This window comes from Piliocolobus tephrosceles, chromosome 20, assembly GCF_002776525.5.
Source record: "Piliocolobus tephrosceles isolate RC106 chromosome 20, ASM277652v3, whole genome shotgun sequence".
In the NCBI taxonomy this organism is placed as follows: Eukaryota; Metazoa; Chordata; class Mammalia; order Primates; family Cercopithecidae; genus Piliocolobus; species Piliocolobus tephrosceles.
Genome location: NC_045453.1, coordinates 8,157,885 through 8,177,711, shown reverse-complemented (window position 1 = coordinate 8,177,711; position 19,827 = coordinate 8,157,885). Strand labels below are relative to the sequence as shown.

The following is a 19,827-nucleotide window of genomic DNA, read 5'->3' as shown; positions in this document are numbered from 1 at the left end:
TTTCCCACCCTCAGCCCTGAGGTGACCCCAGAAGGGGAAATTGTGACCCACGTCCAGCTGCTGGCCTGTCTGTCTGTCTGTGCTTTCCAGCCCAAGAACTGATTCCCTCTCTGAGAAAATTGGAAAGGCTCCTAGAGGCTGCTGAGAAGCTTTGATGTAGAGGTAGCAATTGAACAGATTGTCCTTTAGAAGCAGCCAAATTTCATTTTCCAGATTGAAAGACAGACTTCCAAGAAAATTTTTCTTTTTAATGTTTTGTTCTAGCATCCAAAAAAGACCCAACTTTAGATCCGGGCTTGAGAGTTTCTCAGGGCTATTCTCGTCTAGGCGGAGGGTGGTTGGCCCATTCTCAGATGGCATGTGTCTTAATAGCTGTATGGCTGGCCAGACCAGCCTTCAGCTCCCTCCTGCTGGGCTCTGAGAGGAAGTCAACTTGACAGCTGCTAGGCACCTCCCAGTAAGCTCACCAAAGTATTTTGGTGTCACTTTGTGACAGACTTGGATTCAAACTGCAGCCCTGCCACTAGCTCGTTAATATTGTGGCTGCCCACATGTTACTTAGTTTGAGTCTGTTTCCTCATCTCTAAAATGAGGAGTATAATGCTTCCCTCCAGGGTTAAAGTGAGGATTGAGTGAGATAATGTATTGACATGGCTTGCAGTAGATCTGGTATGCAGATGGGCTGTTAGATGGGCTGTTAGTGAGTGTTAGCTTCTGATAGAGAGGCTGTTAGAGTGGGATTAAGAACACAGTGTTTGGAATCAAGTAGGTCTGAATTTGATCTCAGGTGTCTCTTTTCATAGCTGTATGACCTTGAACAGCAATTGTCTTGGTCTCTCTGAGTCAGTTTTCTTACCTGTCAATTTGGGATAGCAATGCCTACCTCAGGGTTGTTGGGAGGATTCATTGAGCTCATGGATGTAAAGAACCCAGTAGAACATCTGGCATGTAGTAAGCCCGCAGTGAATTACAGCTCTTTATTACTGGTGCTGTTAATGTACCTCATGGGGGTCCCGGCCTATGTTTTATCTCCTAGTAACCCCTCTTTGTTATCATTTAGTACCTCGTATACCTTGATGGTTGCTGAAAAGCAGAGGATAGTGCTTCTTTCTTGAGTCATTGCCCCAAAGGACAGATTCTACCATAAAGGCCCACATTCCCCACTTATTTATTCTCTTTTTACATCTTCCTCTTGCTCTGGTTTTTCTCCCTGTTATGTAATAAGGAGGGCACATTCAGTGGGAGACTCCTCATCCAGCAGGAGGCTTTTCTTAGCTGAGTGAGAATTGAGAGGCTTTGATGTCTAGGCACAGAACTAATTTGTGGGATCTGAAACCAAGGAGAAACCCTTCCCAGTTTTGTTATTTCTGGGGGGTGATGAACAGCCTTTCACTAAATACAATATGCTTTCTTATTCAGCTGCAGCTCCTTAGAGCCCTGACTTTTTTCACCTGATCTTTTCTTTTTCTTTTTTCTTTTTTTTGAGACAGGGTCTTGCTCTGTCACTCAGGCTCAAGTACAGTGATATGATCTTGGCTCACTGTAACCTCCACCTCCGTGGCTCAAGTGATCCTCCCACCTCAGCCTCCCAAGGAGCTGGGACTATAGGCGCATGCCACCATGCCCAGCTAATTTTTGTATTTTTTTGTGGAGACGAGGTCTCACTATGTTTCCCAGGCTGATCTCAAACTCCTGGTCTCAAGCAATCCACCCGCCTCAGCTTCCGTAAGTGCTGGGATTACAGGTGTGAGCCACTGCACCCAGCTCCTGGTCATTTCTTTTGGGCAAATCATTTAGCACGCCCATATCCATAGCACATTGGGTACCTTACAGAAAGAAGACAGGAAAAGGATACTAGAAAGACTTAAGCCTCTCAGTGGATCCCAAGTGAAAAAAGTGAGGGAGTGTTTGCCTAGCTTTTCAGAATTCAAGCCCATGGAGGGAAAATACTGTAGAATCACACGGAAGCTAGAAGGAACCATAGAAATAATCTAGGCCACATTCCGCAAGGTGAGAAAACCAAGACTCAAAGGGCAGAAGTGATTTGTCCAAGGCCACATAACAAGCTGGTAACAGGGCTAGAACTAGAAGGCTGGTGGTCAGACTGAATTCAATGTTTTTTTTTTTTTTTTTTTTTTTTTTTAGACAGAGTCTCACTCTATTGCCCAGGCTGGAGTGCAGTGGTTCGATCTTGGCTCACTGCAACCTCTGCCTCCCGGGTTCAAGTAATTCTCCTGCCTTAGCCTCCTGAGTAGCTGGGATTACAGGTGTCCACCACCATGCCTGGTTAAGTTTTGTATTTTTAGTAGAGATGGGGTTTTGCCATGTTGGCCAGGCTGGTCTTGATCTCCTGACCTCAGGTGATCCGCCCACCTTGGCCTCCTAAAGTGCTGGGATTACAGGTGTGAACCACCACATCCATCCTTTTTTTTTCTTTTACTCCTGGCGCACTATGATTCAATGTTCTTTTATCCCATGGTCTCTCCCTATTGTTCTACTGGACTTTTCTGCAATAGCATAATCAGAGAGCGCTGTAAGTACCGTGCCTGCCAATGTTTAAAATATGGTCAATATGCCTCCTTTAAACCCTCACAGACTTATACCTTATTGTTATTTTCTAGGGTGTCAGATGCCTGATACATTCAATTCATGGTTTCTTATAACCCTACTCCACGTCTGGTAAGTGAGCAATTTAAATGAAGTCACTAAATGTATTTTTTTTTAAACACTGTTGACTTGTAAGGTATAGCCCTCAGCAGGGCTGATTATGTGAAATGGCAGTTGTTCAGGTGTTAAAAACTTTTCCTTTCATTTTAATAACTGGTGTCTTGAAGCACATTTTTATTAAAGGTCAAAGCATAGGCCCAGAAGAAAACTAATATTTGTAGGATTTTTTCAAAGAACACCTAACCCAGTGAACAATGCTATCAGTATCTCTTAAGAGACGCTATGAGCTTGGATGGAAAGTTTTCTCTCCCTTGGCTGTTTTAGGAAAGTTCACATTTACGTAAAAGTGGTTTGAATTGTGAGAATCCGTGGTCATTTTCATTGCTGGTCATCAGAAACCTATAACAAATTATAGCACTGACATTTACGCCTGTACCTCTAAAATGTGCATACAGGTTAGCTTCATGCCAGGTTTGTTACATGTAAAAATATTTAACACCTTAAACAGTATATTTTTTCTTCAGCTGTGAAATAAGTAGCCAAAAAAAATCAATTTTTCATCTAACGTTACACAGTATTAAAGGTCAGAAGGATATAGGAGAGTCGTTGAAGTGGGGGGCTGGGGAATGTATTTATTGAACTGCCAGATCTTGGGAAAGTAAATTCTGGAGAACTAAGTTTACTACTTTGACCATAGTGGGTATCTGAGGAACATGGGAATGGCTGCCCTGTCAAAAGAACCCTTGTTTGAGACTGCCTTCAGCTGAGCCTTTGCATCGCACAACTGACTACTATATACTTTTTGGTTTTGCTCACCTCTGAAATGTTTCTTCCTCTGTACTCACACAGTTACACTGAGTTTGGCTTAGGGGGCCTAAGGTGGCAGTTTATTTTATGCTTTTTTTTTTTTCATTTTTTTTTTTTTAGACATAGTCTCACTGTGCTGCCTAGGCTGGAGTGCAGTGGTGCAATTGTGGCTCACTACAACCTCCGTCTCCTGGGTTCAAGTGATTCCTGTGCCTCAGCCCCCCTGAGTAGCTGGGATTACAGGAGCCCACCACCATGCCCAGATGATTTTTTGGTATTTTTATAGAGCCAGGGTTTCACCATCCTGGCCAGGCTGGTGTTAATCTCCTGACCTCAAGTGATCCACCTGCCTTGGCTTCCCAAAGTGCTGGGATTACAAGCGTGAGCCACCGTGCCCAGCCTATGCTATCTTTTTCTAAGCAGTAGTTTATTAAGTGCACACCATGTCCTGGGCACTTTGTGGGAACTAGGGAATAGTTCTCAAGAAGCTTACAGTCAAGTGAGGGAGCTATGTTGTGTAAAATGGTCAATTATAAATCAGAATGCCTAAGTTATATAATAAATATGAGTGAGAAGTACTTATAGGATCACAAAGGAAGCTGCAACTATCAAAACCCTTATACTTCTACCTGTTAGTTCTTTGAAATGTGCCACGCATCAGGTAGCTTAGAAGGCATACTGCCTTCCTATTGTCTTAATGGTGAAGCTTAGGGCATAGCGTTCAGGGAGGGAAACTGGATATATTGAGGGGAAAAAGTGCTTTTTCAGGAGAGGAGGACGGCAGAGGTGGCACTGTAAAATTACTCACTGGAAAGGTGGGAGGGTTGCAAGAAGGCTAGGGTGTTCCCAGAGGAACTCAAAGATAATATTCAGAACCTGTATGAAAGACTCTTTATTGCCCATATAGCTAGAGGTATCAGTGTTAGAGGGAGTGGATGGCAAAATAAAATATATAATCCCTGTGACCACATCCCAAGGTCAATACCCGACTAACAGCATCTGGGAGAACCTTGAAACTACTTATAGTTCTTTAAAGTTTCCAAACTGCCTGCTGAATCTTGCTTGCTGGGGTTGGTTTAATTTCTGAGGAGTAGGGTGTACCACCCCTAGTTCAATCGAGAGAGGGAAGCTGTCTGCTTCAAATCTACGCTTGATTCCCCTTCCACTCTTTCTCTCCCCTAGTTCTGATGGTCCGCAGGTTTTGGTGGAAAGAATCTGTAGTTTTTCAGTTTAAATCAGCACACTCTTCTTGAGACTTCCTGTGTGTGCAGGACCATGGGATGTTGGAGAGAAGGGTATGACATGTGTTCTTTTCTGGTCGTTTCTTTTGGGCAAATCAGATACAGGCTCTGTGTCTGGATCTTCAAGAAACGTTAAGTCTAGTGGAAAACAGACGACTTAAAAGCACGATTGCCTATAATGCACAACAGTGAAAGAAATGCTGTGCCCAAGACACAGGCAGATGCAGTGGAAGCACAAAGTGGTGTCACTAAATCCAGATTTGGTGATGGGGTGGAGTGTTGGATAAAAAGTGGCTTTGTGGTAGAGGTGACATTTGAGATGCACCACGAAGAGTGACTAGAATTTCTGTCAGAGAAAGGGTGGGCATTTTAGGTTGAGGAAATATTGGAAACAAAAGATAGAACATGTACAAGAACATGGAATATTTGAGGGCAGCCAATTGCCTGACGTGTCTGGGGCAGGTTTACTGAGGAATGTAGTGGAAGGGTCACCAGGAAAGTAGTTAGTTTGGGGCTCAGTTGTGCTGTGATACTCCAAGAATTGGAGAACTTTTTCTTCTAATGGAATGGAGGGGGATGGGGGGCGGGGCAGGCGGTTAGGAGGAATGATGGATCCACCCCAAGCCATGTTCTATTGGCCCTGCTCTTTTAGCCTGAAGCTCCAGGAGGGTAACCAAAGGATAGCCACATCAAGGTTACAGGACTCAGTGGACTTGCTGGAGGTGTAGGGGTTGAAGTACCTCTTGGAGGTGGTAGTGTAGGGTGGGGTAGGAGGCTTAGAAAACAGAAAAGTAGAAATAACGCCTCCTCCCCCAAACAAAACCAAAACCAAACAAACTCTTAATAAACAAAAATACCCTGGTGGCTGACATTTCAGAAGGTTTGCTTAGGTTCCCAAGGGTAAGGGTTCCCTGTTGACTCTTAGAATAAGGACAAGATTTCTCACACCCTGTTAGTTCCCTGGAGGAAATGGTGTTTCACTTATCCTGTCTGCTTTTTTTTAGTTTCACAGTTTTTCTGTGGTTTGGGATTTAGGACTGGGATGCCCTCCAGCTCCTAGAGGACCCTTATCAGTTGTATATTCACTTGAGCTTACAGCTGCAATGACTATGTGTTCATTGTCTTTGCTGAACAAGATTAGTGTTGACTGTGGCTGCTGAAAAAATGCTGAGAGAGGCCGCTGTCTGCGCTGTCCAGCATCCCCACGTGGACTTGAAAAAAGCAGGCCTCCTCCCCTATTCCCTATCTTGGCCACTGGCATCATGCCTACATCAGAAACCTGGGAGCCCTCCTTTGTCTCTTCCCTCACCCCTTCACCTGCTCAGTCACCTAACTCAAACTTTTTTTGACCCTGACCAATAGTAACAAATGCATGTTACTTTGTGACCAGAATGGACATATGAATGGACACATGAATCTGGTACAAAAGTTCTGTAAAATTTATCCTTATAATGTCAGGTAATCTCTGATACTTTCTTTTCTTTCTTTCTTTTTTTTTAGTTTTAAGGAGCAGGAGTTTAATAGGCAAGAAAGAAGGGGGAAGGAAGAAAGAAGCAGCTCCTCTGTACAGAGACCGAGGGAGGGAGGCTCCAAGGCTGAGAGAGGGAACCCCCAATATTTTCTATTTCATTTGAATTCATTTTAAACAGACATTGATGATGTCACCCACTAAACTGATTACACTGAGTTGCAACCAACTGTACTTGAAAAGTGGTCTTTGGCCTCTAGCTTCCCTATCCCCATTCTGTTGGCCTTCTCAGTACAAATGGGGTCAGCACACACACAAACACACACATACGCACACACACGCACTCACTCCTTAACATTCTCTATTGTTCTCAGAATAAAATACAAGTTTTGGCTGGGCCCGGTGGCTCACAGTTATAATCCCGGCACTTTGGGAGGCTGACATGGGCAGATCACTTGAGGTTAGTAGTTCAAGACCAGCTTGACCAACATGGAGAAACCCCGTCTCTACTAAATATACAAAAAAATTAGCCAGGCATGGTGCAGGCACCTGTAGTCCCAGCTACTCAGGAGGCTAAAGCACGAGAATCGCTTGAACCCGGGAAGCTGAGGTTGCAGTGAGCTGAGATGGTGCAACTGCACTCCAGCCTAGACGACACAGCGAGACTCCATCTCAGAAAATAAAATAAAATAAAATAAAATAAAATAAAATAAAATAAAATAAAAGTTTCATATCACTGCATTCACATCTGATCAAATGTGACCTATGGTGCCTTTACTAGTCTCATTTGTTGCTATTCTAGGCATCGTTACTATCACTACTCCCTTCTCTGCAAGAAAAAAGCAAAACTATGTAGTAGAAATATCAAGTCTTCTGCACGAAGTTTCTTCTGCCTAGAAGGCCCTTCCCCCTCCTCTCCACCTGACAAATTCCTGTTTTTCCTTCAGTATCCAATTCAGGTATTATCTCTGCTATGAAGCATTCCCTTTCTTCTGGGCAGGGAGATTTATATAGTTGGAATTTGTGTTGGCATTGTAAGTGTTAACAGATTTGTAGAGACTCCCCTTTTGAAATCATGGAGCACTAGTACCTTCTCAATGCAGAAATTAATTTTATAAAATGGAATGGAACTAATAAAATTAGAACATACCTGTAATGAAGGTAGGATGGAGAGGGAGTAAAATGTAGTCTGTTTTTAAAGGTTATTTTAAAGTCAGGTATTTCATAAATATACTTACTACTGGGGGTTTTATGTATATTATCATTTATTTATTTACATACATTATTTCACACATGCTCACAACTTCTTTATTCTCATTTTACATATGAGGGATTAGGGGCTTAGAGAAGTCAGAGAACTTTCCCAAAGAAGTAGTTAGAATGTGGTGGGGAGGAAATTCAGGTGCTGGTCTGGCTAACTCAAAGCACTAAGTTGTTTTCCTCTTTAGTAATTATAACTACTAAAGTAACTAATTAAATACTTAGATTAACATTAATTAATACTTAAGTACCTACTTAAACATAGATTCATAAAATTATGGCATTTATTCTCTTGATTGAAGGTACTGTGTATAGCAGACAAATTTATTTTGTGCCCTCTTAGGGCTTCGGTGAGAAGAGAGACATTAAACAAATCACAGCTGTGATAGGTGTGGGGAGAGGATGTGACAAGGCTACGTGGGAGAAGCTAGGCGTCTCATTTAGTTTAGGGGTGGGTCAGTCAGGGAAGGCTTCACTGAAGAGAACATTTACATTGACACCTAAAGGGTGAATAGAAATTAGCAAGTGAAAGAGTGGATGAAAAAGCCTTCCAGGTAGAGGGATCTAGTGATTTTCAAACTTTTTATCAGCAGAGTCCTTTTTAAAAATGAAATCTTATGCTCAGCCACCAAATATGATATATATGATAAAAGGAGGTGGGAATGACCTGCTTGCTTCACTTCACAACGTGCCCACTGAAAAAAAGACCCTCAGGTAGTTCCATGGAAACTCAGAATGCAGTTTAAAAACTACAGATCTAGTCCACTTCTCTCATTTTGCAAATGGGGAGACAGTTTTGGCAATTTTAAGGAATTGTCTTAGGCCACTTACTCAGTAGTAGAGGACCCGAGACAACTCTGAAGTTAACTGTGGTTACCTACCCCTTCTAAACACTTTGCTTCCTTTCTGGTTGTCCTATTTGGTGGTCAGCGGATAGGGGTCTCTTCCCCTGAGTATGAACATGTCATATGAGCGTAGCAAACATTTACGGATTACCAGCTGTTACGATGGGCCCCATGTTTCTTGGTGCTCACTATGTGTGTCCCAGGAGAGGCCACAGGTAAACCTGAAACTAGCACAGGATGATGTACAGATTATATGGGATCACGGGGGAAGGGGGGTTGCCTTGGACTTCTGGGAGCTAGAACAGACTATATAGGATTGAGGAGTAATTAAGAGGCAAAGAAGTTATTGTAAACTACTTTTTAAGAAGTTTCAAATGAGGGGATGATCACTTGAGGGAAAAACAGTTTAGAAGGGAAGCATTTAGTTGTTTTTTATTTTACAGTGGGGGAAACACTGGAACGATTTTGTAAGCTGAAGGGAAGAAGCCTTTGGGAAAGAAGAGAAGGAATTAAAGTATGGGGATGGGAAGAGGTTAGAAAGCAGACTGGTGCCAGTCTCAGTGCAGCCAGAGAACTGCACTGGCAGACACTGGCAGCCTCTGCAGAGGCTCTTTAAAACCACCACAGCATTTTTATTGTAGCTGTAGGGCATTCAGGCTTCTGCTGGATTCCGGCAACCCCAGGCCTGCTATACATGGTGAGCCCTGGCCATGTGCACATCCTCTTTTACCCTCCCCCAGCCAGAGTTGCAGTGTTAAAACACCCACGCTTGTAGCTTTACTGCCCAAACCAAAGGCCTATGCAGCAGCATTTTACCAACATTGCATACCCTAAGTGCGCTGATACCCGCTACCCAGGGGCTTATTCTTTATAGTGGATCTGACAGGCAAGCTGCAGGCCAGGTGTAGCTCTTGGAGGAGGCCTGTTGTCAGGTGAGATGGCTGCAGGAAGTACCTCAGCCAACTTGTCTGTTTGCCCACAGGTTGTCCTGTGGCCCTCATGCTCCCCCCAGAAGGGTTAGGCTTCATGGTGAGGGAATTTGGGAAACCAGGTAGAGATAGCCTTGTACACAGCCCTGGAAAAGGGTCAGCGTGCCAGCTTACAGATCAATAAACTCATTCATTAGCACACTGCTGGGGCTTGAATGTAGCCATCTAGGCTCTGCTTTCTTGGCCTCAGCTGGTGACAGAGTAAGGGAAACAAGCTGTGTGAAAATCCCCTTTGGGATTCCTTCATAGCAGCCAGAGTGACAAACCTGCCCAAGTGCCTGCTAGTCTTTATTAATTCAAAATCAGATCTACTCTAAGCAGCTTATAAACTACCATGCGGGAGAAACAAGGCCAAAACACAACTGGCATTGTCAGAGGGCCCAAACAGAGCGAGCGAGACAGGATGCTCAGAGCTGCCAGTACCTGGCAGGAGGTCAGCATCAGGAATAACAAGAATCTTCCCTCCCAGATTTAGGCTGAGAGGAGGAAATCATAGCAGGAAACTCTCCTGTTCAAAGGAGACTCTGCAGACAGTATTGTTGCCTTCCTACTTGTCTTATTTAGCAGGAAGAGGTTCTTGGTGCTGTGTTACCACAGAATGGGGGGAAAAGGGGGGAGCTCAGGCTTCATTCCAGCCCCTTTCTTCTCTACTGTGCAACCTTAAGTTACTTAACCTCTTCAGAGTGTGTTTTCTTTTCTGTGAAACAGGGATAGTTATAATGTTCTGAGAGAGAGAATGAATGTAAATGCATCTTACAGTGACAAGTTTCATATTACAGAACTTAATAAATGGTAGTAATTGTTGTTATTATTTTCCATAAGGAAGGATTGATAGCTTCAGCCCTTTATCATTTGATACTCCTAGTGAGTGACATTTTCTTCCTGTGTCCTGTCTCCATGCTTGCCTTTTAGAGATATCTGGGTGTCAGGTTTGAACGTTCCTTTTTTTCTTTACTTTGCCAGCTGGATTATTTGCCTTTCTTATATGTAAAAGAGATCAGTATTATGTATGAGCCACTGGAATCACTGAGAGACAAGGATAGTACTGTGAAGCTTAAAACCTAAATAATAAATTGTGGGTTTAAGAACATCATCAGGCCAGGCACGGTGGCTCACGCCTGTAATCCCAGCACTTTGGGAGGCTGAGGCAGGTGGATCACTAGAGGTCGGGAGTTCAAGACCAGCCTGACCAACATGGTGAAACCCTGTCTCTACTAAAAATACAGAAATTGGCCGGGTGTGGTGGTGGGTGCCTATAATCCCAGCTACTCAGGAAACTGAGGCAGGAGAATCTCTTGAACCTGGGAGACAGAGATTGCAGTGAGCCGAGATCATACCACTGTACTCCAGCCTGGGTGACACATCAAACTTGGGAGGAGCACCTTGAGTTGATCTTAAACAGAGGGTAGTAGCTTCTGCATAGATTCAGTCTATATTCAGAGTAGGTGCTTAGTAATACTTGTTCAATAAATGATTAATTAATATAGGAATCTTTTTCATTACAAGATAGTTTTTAAAGTTTATTTTGCATAGTTTATTTTGCATTCTTTTTTTTTTTTTTTCCTGGATACAGATTGGCACACTGATATTTTGCTTTTTTTTTTTGGAGATGGAGTCTCACTGTTGATGCCAAGACTGGAGTGCAATGGCACAATCTCGGCTCACTGCTACCTCTGCCTCCCAGGTTCAAGTGATTCTCCTGCCTCAGACTCCCGAGTAGCTGAGACTATAGGCACCTGCCACCACGCCCGGCTAATTTTTGTATTTTTAGTAGAGATGAGGTTTCACCATGTTGGCCAGGCTGGTCTCGAACTCCTGACCTCAGGTGATCTGCCTGCCTCGGCCTCCCAAAGTGCTGGGATTACAGGCATGAGCCACTGCGCCCAGCCTGCATTCTTAAGGGCAGTTTTTATTTATTTTATTATGTTTTAGCATGGAAGCGTGTTATTCCCTCCGTAATGCCCCCTGTCCTTCTCATTTCCCCCTCGTTTCCAACAGAGGTCTGATATTATGACTTTAAATCAGTGACAAAATGTAATTTGACCTCTCAATGTTAAATTTAGACATTTATTAAGAGGATATACACCCATGATGTGATTTAAAGTGAGCTGTATTGTGAAATAGCTTACTTAATGACTCAACATTATTGTTATATGGTCAGAGTCTGTGACAAGTGTTGGCTTTGTTTTGCAGTGGGTAGCAGGATCTTCAAGTCTTTTATTTTTATTAACCATTTTGACTTTGTTTTATTTTTCTTTCTTTCTTTCTTTATGTCTTTTTTTTTTTTTTGAGGCGAGCTCTGTCTGTGTCTCCCAGGCACAATCATAGCTCACTGCAACCTCCACCTCTGGTGCTCAAGCGATTCTCCTGCCTCAGCCTTCCAAATAGCTGGGACTACAGTCATGCATCACCATGCCCCACTAATTTTTGTTTGTTTGTTTGTTTATTTTGAGACGGTTTCTTGCTCTGTTGCCAGGCTGGAGTACAATGATGCGAACTTGGCTCACTGCAACCTCCGCTTCCCGGGTTCAAGCGATTCTCCTGCCTCAGCCTCCCGAGTAGCTGGGATTACAGGCATGCGCCACCACGCCCGGCTAATTTTGCATTTTTAGTAGAGACGAGGTTTCAGCATGTTGGTCAGGCTGGTCTTGAACTCCTGACCTCAGGTGATCCGGCCGCCTCAGCCTCCCAAAGTGCTGGGATTACAGGCGTGAGCCACCGCGCGCGGCCTAATTTTTGTATTTTTTGTAGAGATGAGGTTTCATCATGTTGTCCAGGCTGGTCTCGAACTCTTGAGCTCAGGTGATCTGCCCGCCTTGGCCTCTCAGGGTGCTGGAATTACAGGCATGAGCCACCGCGCCTGGCCTATTTATTTTTCTTTTATTATTCAACATACTTCAGCCTTTTCTGAATCACTCATGATGTCCTGATAATTCTTAATAACTGATGTTGCCCTAATAACTGATGTCCTGATAACTCTTAACTGTATTTTGCCAGACTATTGTCTTTGAGTTGTACCTGTTGAACCTCAATTGCTCTGCTAGTTTTTTCATGTCTCTATTAAATAAATTTTTCATTTCCTCTTTTCCTATTAGGCTTCTAGCAGTTACTCTTGTTATAGGTATGCTTGCCTCCAGTTACCAGTCTTTTTTTTTTCTTCTGATGTGGTATTTCTAACATGATGCTAGTTTTGAAGCTTAAATTACTGTACTTGTGAGGACTGAATGAAAAATAGGGTCAATAGATTCTGGAGGGTTTGTTCTAATCATGAAAGGAGGCGAAAACAACAAAAACCTTAGTAGGACTCTGGGATCAGATTGTCTAGGTTCAGATCTCAGTTTTAGCACTTACTAGGTTTGTATCATTGGGTAAGTTACTTCTCTAAGACTCAAATTTTCTCACCTGTGAAATGAGGACAGTAAGGACACCAGTATCAGCTTCATGGAGTTGTTGTAAAGATGAGAAAAAATAATGCATCCAAATCACTTAGCCTAGTGCCTGGCATGTAGTTGTGTTAACTGTTAATTATAGCATTTGTCCGTTTTTGCTATTTAAGTTTCTTTTTTTCTTTCTTCCTGTTAGTCATTTTTGGAATAGGAAAAATTGCCAGATAAACTAGTCGAATTCAGCATCAATCAGATGTCACCCGAACAATGGTTAAATAAATTAGTAGGAATCCATTCTGGTGTCCAAAAGTTTTCACTGGGGTGTCTGTGGATGGAACACAGAGTTGGAGTTGAGATTTCTTCACTTCCATCCTTTTATTCCAGTATCAGATGTAATTTTTTTTTAATGTCTGAGAATAGTATGTTGGCTGGGTGTGGTGTCTCATGCCTGTAATCCCAGCACTTTGGGAAGCCAAGGCAGGAGGATCACTTGAGCTTACGAGTTTGAGACCAGCCTGTGCAACGTGGCGAAACCCCATTTCATCTCTACAGGAAATACAAAAGTTAGCTGGGCGTGGTGGCGCATGCTTGAAGTCCCAGCTACTTGGGAGGCTGAGGTAGAAGGATGACTTGAGCCCAGGAGGCAGAGGTTGCAGTGAGCTGAGATTGTACCACTGCTTTCCAGCCTGGGTGATAGAGCCAGACCTCGTTTCAAAAAAAAAAAAAAAAAAAAAGGTAGTATGTGTAGAATGCTAGCACAAAAGGGAAGATAAAGAAGGTACCATTTATGTAAAAAGAATACACACATACATAAACTTGTGTGTGTATAGGTTATATGTGGAAGGTTTCCTAAGAAACTAGTAGCTGAGGTTGCCTTTGGGAGAGGAACTGGTTGGCAGGGGATGAAGGTAGGAAGGAGACTTGGTTTTTATTACTATGTGCATGTATTACCTATTCAAAACAGTTATCAAACAAGAGTAAATTGAACGCGATAGGCTTCAGGGTCAGGTGGCCTAAGAATTGGTATTCAGCTGCTTGTCTGGACATTCCAGGCAGCTGACTGTCTTAAGATTTCGGCCCAGCCTTGAGCTCTGCTTTTCCCTTGAAGAGGATAAACAAAAAAGTCCTTCACAATAGGACTACTTTTCTGTCCTTAACTACTTAGTGAATTCGATTCACAAACTCAGGGAAAGAATTAGGTGAGCATTTAATTAGCTGAAGGTGGTACTGGTGATTGGACAGCCCTGTGGATCAGAATCTTATTTTCCCAGTAGAACTCATGGGAATCTTCAGTAACTTCAGGAAGACTGATTCTTTGCTTTGGTCTTACAACTTTATGTGTAATGAGATTTGCTGTAGAGCTTTATATAGCAGTTCTTCAAATTACATTGTTCTGTTTAATGTCATTTTGTTATAACAGTGATGAGGAAAAAAATGACAATTCCCATCTGGGGCCACTGTCTGTGTGCAGTTTGCATGTTCTGTCCATGTCTAGGTGGGTTTTCTCTGGGTCCTCCTGTTTCCTCCCACATCCCAAAGATGTGCACACGAGGTGAACTGACATGTCTAAATTGTCCTTATTGGAATGGGTGTGGGTCTAAGTGTGCCCTGCCGTAATGTATGCATAGCTCAACGTTATTTCAGTGTTTAATATTGGAAGTCTTTTGGGTCTTTATTTAGAAGTTTATTGGTGTTTTTGTGACCAGAAATATACTGTAGGAATATAACTCTTGTTTATGTCACTTAGCCTACGGTAAAATAGGTTTCGTTTTATTTTGTTAAGCTTAAAGTTACAGTTTCCAAGAATCTATCTGTGATGTTAAATGAGGAGTTACAATATTTAGTGTTCTGCATCAATAAAAGGTCTGTTGAACTTATTGGGTCCAACGTTTTAGGAGTAATGAGAATTTGCCCTCCTTTTATTTTCAGGCATCAATCCATGTGTTTTAAACTGTTAGTTTCAGCAAAATTAGGTATAGGTTATAACAATCTTTGCTGGTTGTATATTTCTCAAAAGGCAGGTATAATCTTTAGTTTATATTTCTGGATCAGAATATTCTGAAAACAATAGTTCTATTAAAGTAAATTCAGTCGTGTGTCGCTTAATGATGGGGATCTGTCCTGAGAAGTGCATCATTAGGTATTTCATTATTGTGTGGGCATCATAGAGTATACTTACACAAACCTAGGTGGTATAGCCTATTAGACACCTGGGATGTATGACCTATGGCTGCTAGGCTGTAGACCTGTACAACTCTGAATACTGCAAGCGGTTATAATGGTAAGTATTTGTGTATCTAAATGCATCTAAACATAGAAAAAGTACAGTAAAAATGCAATATAAGAAATAAAAGATGGTATTCTTGTATAAGGTACTTACCATAAATAGAGCTTGCAGAACTAGAAGTTGCTCTGGGTGAGTCAGACATTACTGTATACAACTGTAGACTTTATAAACACTGTACACTTAAGCTAATTTTTTTTTTTTTGTTTTTGAGACAGGGTTTCACTCCATCATTCAGTCCAGAATTTGATGGCACAACCACAACTCAATGCCGTCTTGACCTCCCAGGCTCAAACAATCCTTCCACCTCAGCCTTCTCAATAGCTGGGACTACAGGCGCTCACTACCACATTTGGCTAATTTTTATATTTTTTTGTAGAGGTGGGGTCTCACTTTGTTACCTCAGTCGGTCTTGAACTCTTGGGCTCAAGTGGTCTGCCCGCCTTGGCCTCCCAAAGTGCTGGGATTACAGGTGTGAGCCACCACACCTGACCATAGGCTACACTAAATTTATTTAAAATTTTTTTCTTCAATAATAAATTAAACTTAGCTTACTGTAACATTTATGCTTTATAAACTTTTTAATTTAAAAAAACTTTTTTTTTTTTTTAAACAGAGTCTTGCTCTGCTGCCCAGGCTGGAGTACAGTGGCGTGATCTCAGCTCACTGCAACCTTTGCCTCCCCGGTTCAAGCGATTCTCCTGCCTAAGCCTCCTGAGTACCTGGGACTACAGGCATACGCCACCACGCCTGGTTAATTTTTGTATTTTTAGTAGAGATGGGGTTTCACCATGTTGGCCAGGCTGGTCTCCTAACCTCAAGTGATCCACCCACCTTGGCTTCCCAAAGTGCTGGAATTACAGGTGTGAGCCACCGTGCCCAGCCTAAAAAAGCTTTTTGATTCTTACATTTTAAGCTTAAAGCACACACTATACAGCTTTCTTTATATTGTTATTCTATAACCTTTTTTCCATTTTTTTTTTTGATTTTATTTTCTACTTTTAAAAATTTTGTTAAAAATTAAGACATAGAGTTGGGTGCAGAGGCTTGTGCCTGTATCTTAGCACTTTGGGAGACCAAGGTAGATCACTTGAGCCCAGGAATTCGAGACCAGCCTGGGCAAGATGGTGAGACCCTGTCTCTACAAAAAAAGTAACAACTTAGCTGGGCGCAGTGAGTGGCATGCACCTATAGTCCTGGCTACTTGGGATGCTGAGGCAGGAGGATAGCTTGAGTCCAAGAGTTTGAGGTTACAATGAGCTATGATTGTATCACAGCACTGCAGTCTGGGTGACAAAGTGAGACCTTGTCGCTAAAAAAAGAACAAAAACCAAACTGTGACACAAACACTCACATTAGTCTAGGCCTCTGCCAGGTCAGGACCATCTAGACCAGGTGATAGGAATTTTTCTGCTCCATTATAATCTTATGGGACCACTCTCATATGTGTGGTGTGTTGTTGACCAAAATGTCGTTATGTTATACATGACTATATTCACCAAATTTGTGCTTTTCCAGCCCTGGTGATATTTATATTTTATTATAGGATTGAGGCTGGGAAGAAAGGGTTAACTTCTCAGAGACTCATCTGTTCTCAGTGCTAAGAAGCGAATCTTCTTCCAGTAGCTGGCCCCTGCCTGCTGAGTAAAGTCCGTACTTTTTCTTAGCAAGTCATTTTAAAGCTCTTCATGACCTTTATGGCTTCAGTTTTCTGCATCCTATACCCTGCCCTCCCCACAATCTAGGTATTCATTTTTACCTTGACATCCTGAACTCTTCCATGGCCCTGCCTTTGCTTGGAACATTCTATCAGCTGGACATTCCCTTTGTCTTTTGTTTCAACCTGTTCAACTTCAGCTTATCCTTCCAAGATCCAGGTATGGTGTTTCATTTTCCATGAAGCTTTCTCTGATTCTACTTGGCCAAAAGTCATCCTCTTAAGCTCCATGGCACTCTTCTCTTGAGAAATCTATGGCATTCCCTTTTAGGGCTGTTTATGTGTGGCGTACCTTATCTCACCTAGAGGCAACTGCTCCATAAAAGCTGGGTTCTAGTTTTAGCCATCACTGTAATCCCCACAGCATCCAGCCATACACCTTCACACAATAGGACTCCTATGTTCATTGAGTGAATTGTCAGTCACCATTTTGAAAGTGTCTTCATTTTGCCTTATCTTTTCAACTGGATAACCATTTGAGCCCACTGTTATCTGTAAGGGCTATAGAACAAACTGTTGTGAAACAAAAAACACTTCATCCCATGTTGATACATTTAGAAAGTTTATGGTCTGAGAAAATCTGTGCCTTTTAAACCTCAGAGGGCAGGTGTATTAACAAACTACAGAATTTTCAAATAAATGAAGAATTCCATTACCTCACTATTACTGTTGATGAATTGGCCTCTGACAGCACTTAAGCATCAAAACACACAGCGTCTTTTCAGGTGAGAGGCTGACATGAGGGATTTGATTAACTTTTAGAAAAGTCTTATGAAAAAGGACTGTTGAACTTTTTCCCAGTTTGTTTCTGCTGTGGAATATGCTCTGGGTCCTATCAAGTAGCCAAATCTTTTTCTGTGCCCTGTTTCATTATTGTCACAAAGTGCTGGTTTTTTGTTTTTGTTTTTGTTTTTTTTTTTGGAGATGGAGTCTTACCCTGTCGCCCAGGCTGGAGTGCAGTGGTGTGATCTTGGCTCACTGCAATCTCTGCCTCCCAGGTTCAAGCAATTCTTCTGCTGCAGTCTTTCAAGTAGCTGGGATTACAGGCGCATACTACCATACCTGGCTAATTTTTGTATCTTTAGTAGAAACGGGGTTTCACCATGTTGGCCAAGCTGGTCTTGAACTCCAGACCTCAAGTAATCCGCTCACCTCAGCCTCCCAAAGTGCTGAGATTACAGGTGTAAGGCACCACACCCAGCCTATAAAGTGCTATTTCTTAAGCACTATCTGGGGTCAGAGGTTACAGTTTTTTTGTTTTTTCATTTTGAGAGTCTTGCTATGTCACCCAGGCTGGAGTGTAGTGGCGCGATTTCAGCTCACTGCAACCACCATCTCTCGGGTTCAAGCAATTCTCCTGTCTTAGCCTCCCAAGCAGCTGGGATTACAGGCGCGTGCCACCATACCTGGCTAATTTTTGTATTTTTAGTAGAAACGGGGTTTCACCATGTTGGCCAGGCTGGACTTGAACTCCTGACCTCGGGTGATCCGCCCACCTCGGCCTCCTAAAGTGTTGGAATTATAGGCATTAGCCACTGCACCCAGTCTACAGATTTTGAATCACATCAATAAACCTCATTTGGGATCATGTAGTCAGCCTTCTTTTTATTTTCAGATGGAGTCTCACTCTGTCACCCAGGCTGGAGTGCAGTGGTGTGATCTTGGCACTGCAATCTCTGCCTCCTGAGTTCAAGCAGTTCTCCTGCCTCAGCCTCTGGAGTAGCTGAGATTACAAGCGCACGCCACCACACCTGGCTAATTTTTGTGTTTTTGGTAGAGACGGGGTTTCACCATGTTGGCCAGGTTGGTCTCAAACTCCTGACCTCAGGTGATCTGCCGGCCTTGGCCTCCCAAAGTGCTGGGATTACAGGTGTGAACCACTGCACCCGGCCATGTGAACCGGCACCCGGCCATGGGATTACAGGTGTGAACCACTGCACCTGACTTTCTGTCAGATACCCGAGTTCCCACCAAGCGTTGATTCACTTCTCAGTGACAGGCAAATTCTCTACTTTTTGAGGTTGTCAGTTTCATAATTCAAATCTTCAGACACTCACTCAGGCCAGGCACAGTGGCTCATGCCTATAATCCCAGGGCTTTGGGAGCCCGAGGTGGAAGGATGGCTTGAGTCCAAGAGTTTGAAGTTACAGTGGGTTATGATTGTGCCACTGTACTCCAGCCTGGGTGACAGAGCAAGACCCTGTCTCTAAAATTAAAAAAACAAAACTTTAGACATTCCTGTTAGTAAGCTTTTGATTTTGCTCTTCAATGTTGAGTATATCTTTCTCCCTCTATGGCCTGCCCATTGGTTCTGATTCTAACGCTTTGGTTTTATTTGTTTGTTTGTTGAGACAGGGTCTCACTCCATTACCCAGACTGGAGTTCAATGGCACCATCATAGCTCACTGCAGCCTTGACCTTTTGGGCTCGAGGGATCTTCCTGCCTCAGCCTCCTGAGTAGCTGGGACTACAGGCATACATCACGGCACCTGACTAATTTTCATATTTTTTGTAGAAACGGGGTCCCACTGTGTTGCCCAGGTTGGTCTCAAACATCTGGGCTCAAGTGATCTTCCTACCTTGGCCTCCCAGATGCTGGGATTATAGGTGTGAGCCACCAGGCGTGGCCTGATTCTCTTTGGTAAACAGTTTAATCACTTTTCTACAGTGTTTAAGTCAACTTTCCTGTTTTTCTCTAGGTTAAGTATCTTCTGGTCTTCTTAAGATACTTCTGGTCCTCCTATTTCTTAAAATATAATGTTCAAAACTGTGGATAGTATTCCAAATAGTTTCTGGTTTGTGTTGAGTAGAACAAACGTCTCACTTTACACACTGAGGATATTATATTTGCATTACTCTATCTAAAATCACATTAATTTGGAGGGCAACATTGTTATCCTCTTGATTCCTACTGAGCACATAATATCAACTTAAGCCTGTAAGTCTTTTCACACATAGGTAGGCATGACTCATCCGTGCTGTACTTTTACAGTTGTTCTTTCAGACCCAAATGCAGGATCCTGAATTTATCCCTATTAGGTTGATCTTGTTAGATTCAACCTGTTGAAGTATTTTTGGTTCATGGTTGGGTCATCTAGCACATTTGTTCTCCTGCCCAGCTTCTTGTCATCTGCAAATTTGGTAAATATGTTTTGTTTTCTCC

General features: G+C 42.7%; 1 protein-coding gene across 1 annotated transcript in view; it reads left to right on the top strand.

Moving 5' to 3' along the window:
• LOC111548179 (ubiquinol-cytochrome-c reductase complex assembly factor 1) overlaps positions 1-19,827 on the top strand; it is a 105,878-nt gene that overhangs the window by 40,881 nt on the left and 45,170 nt on the right. Inside the window, exon 6 of the mRNA XM_023220517.1 lies at positions 2,622-2,679. Coding sequence (XP_023076285.1) covers positions 2,622-2,679 — 58 coding nt within the window. The remainder of the gene's footprint in view (positions 1-2,621; positions 2,680-19,827) is intronic.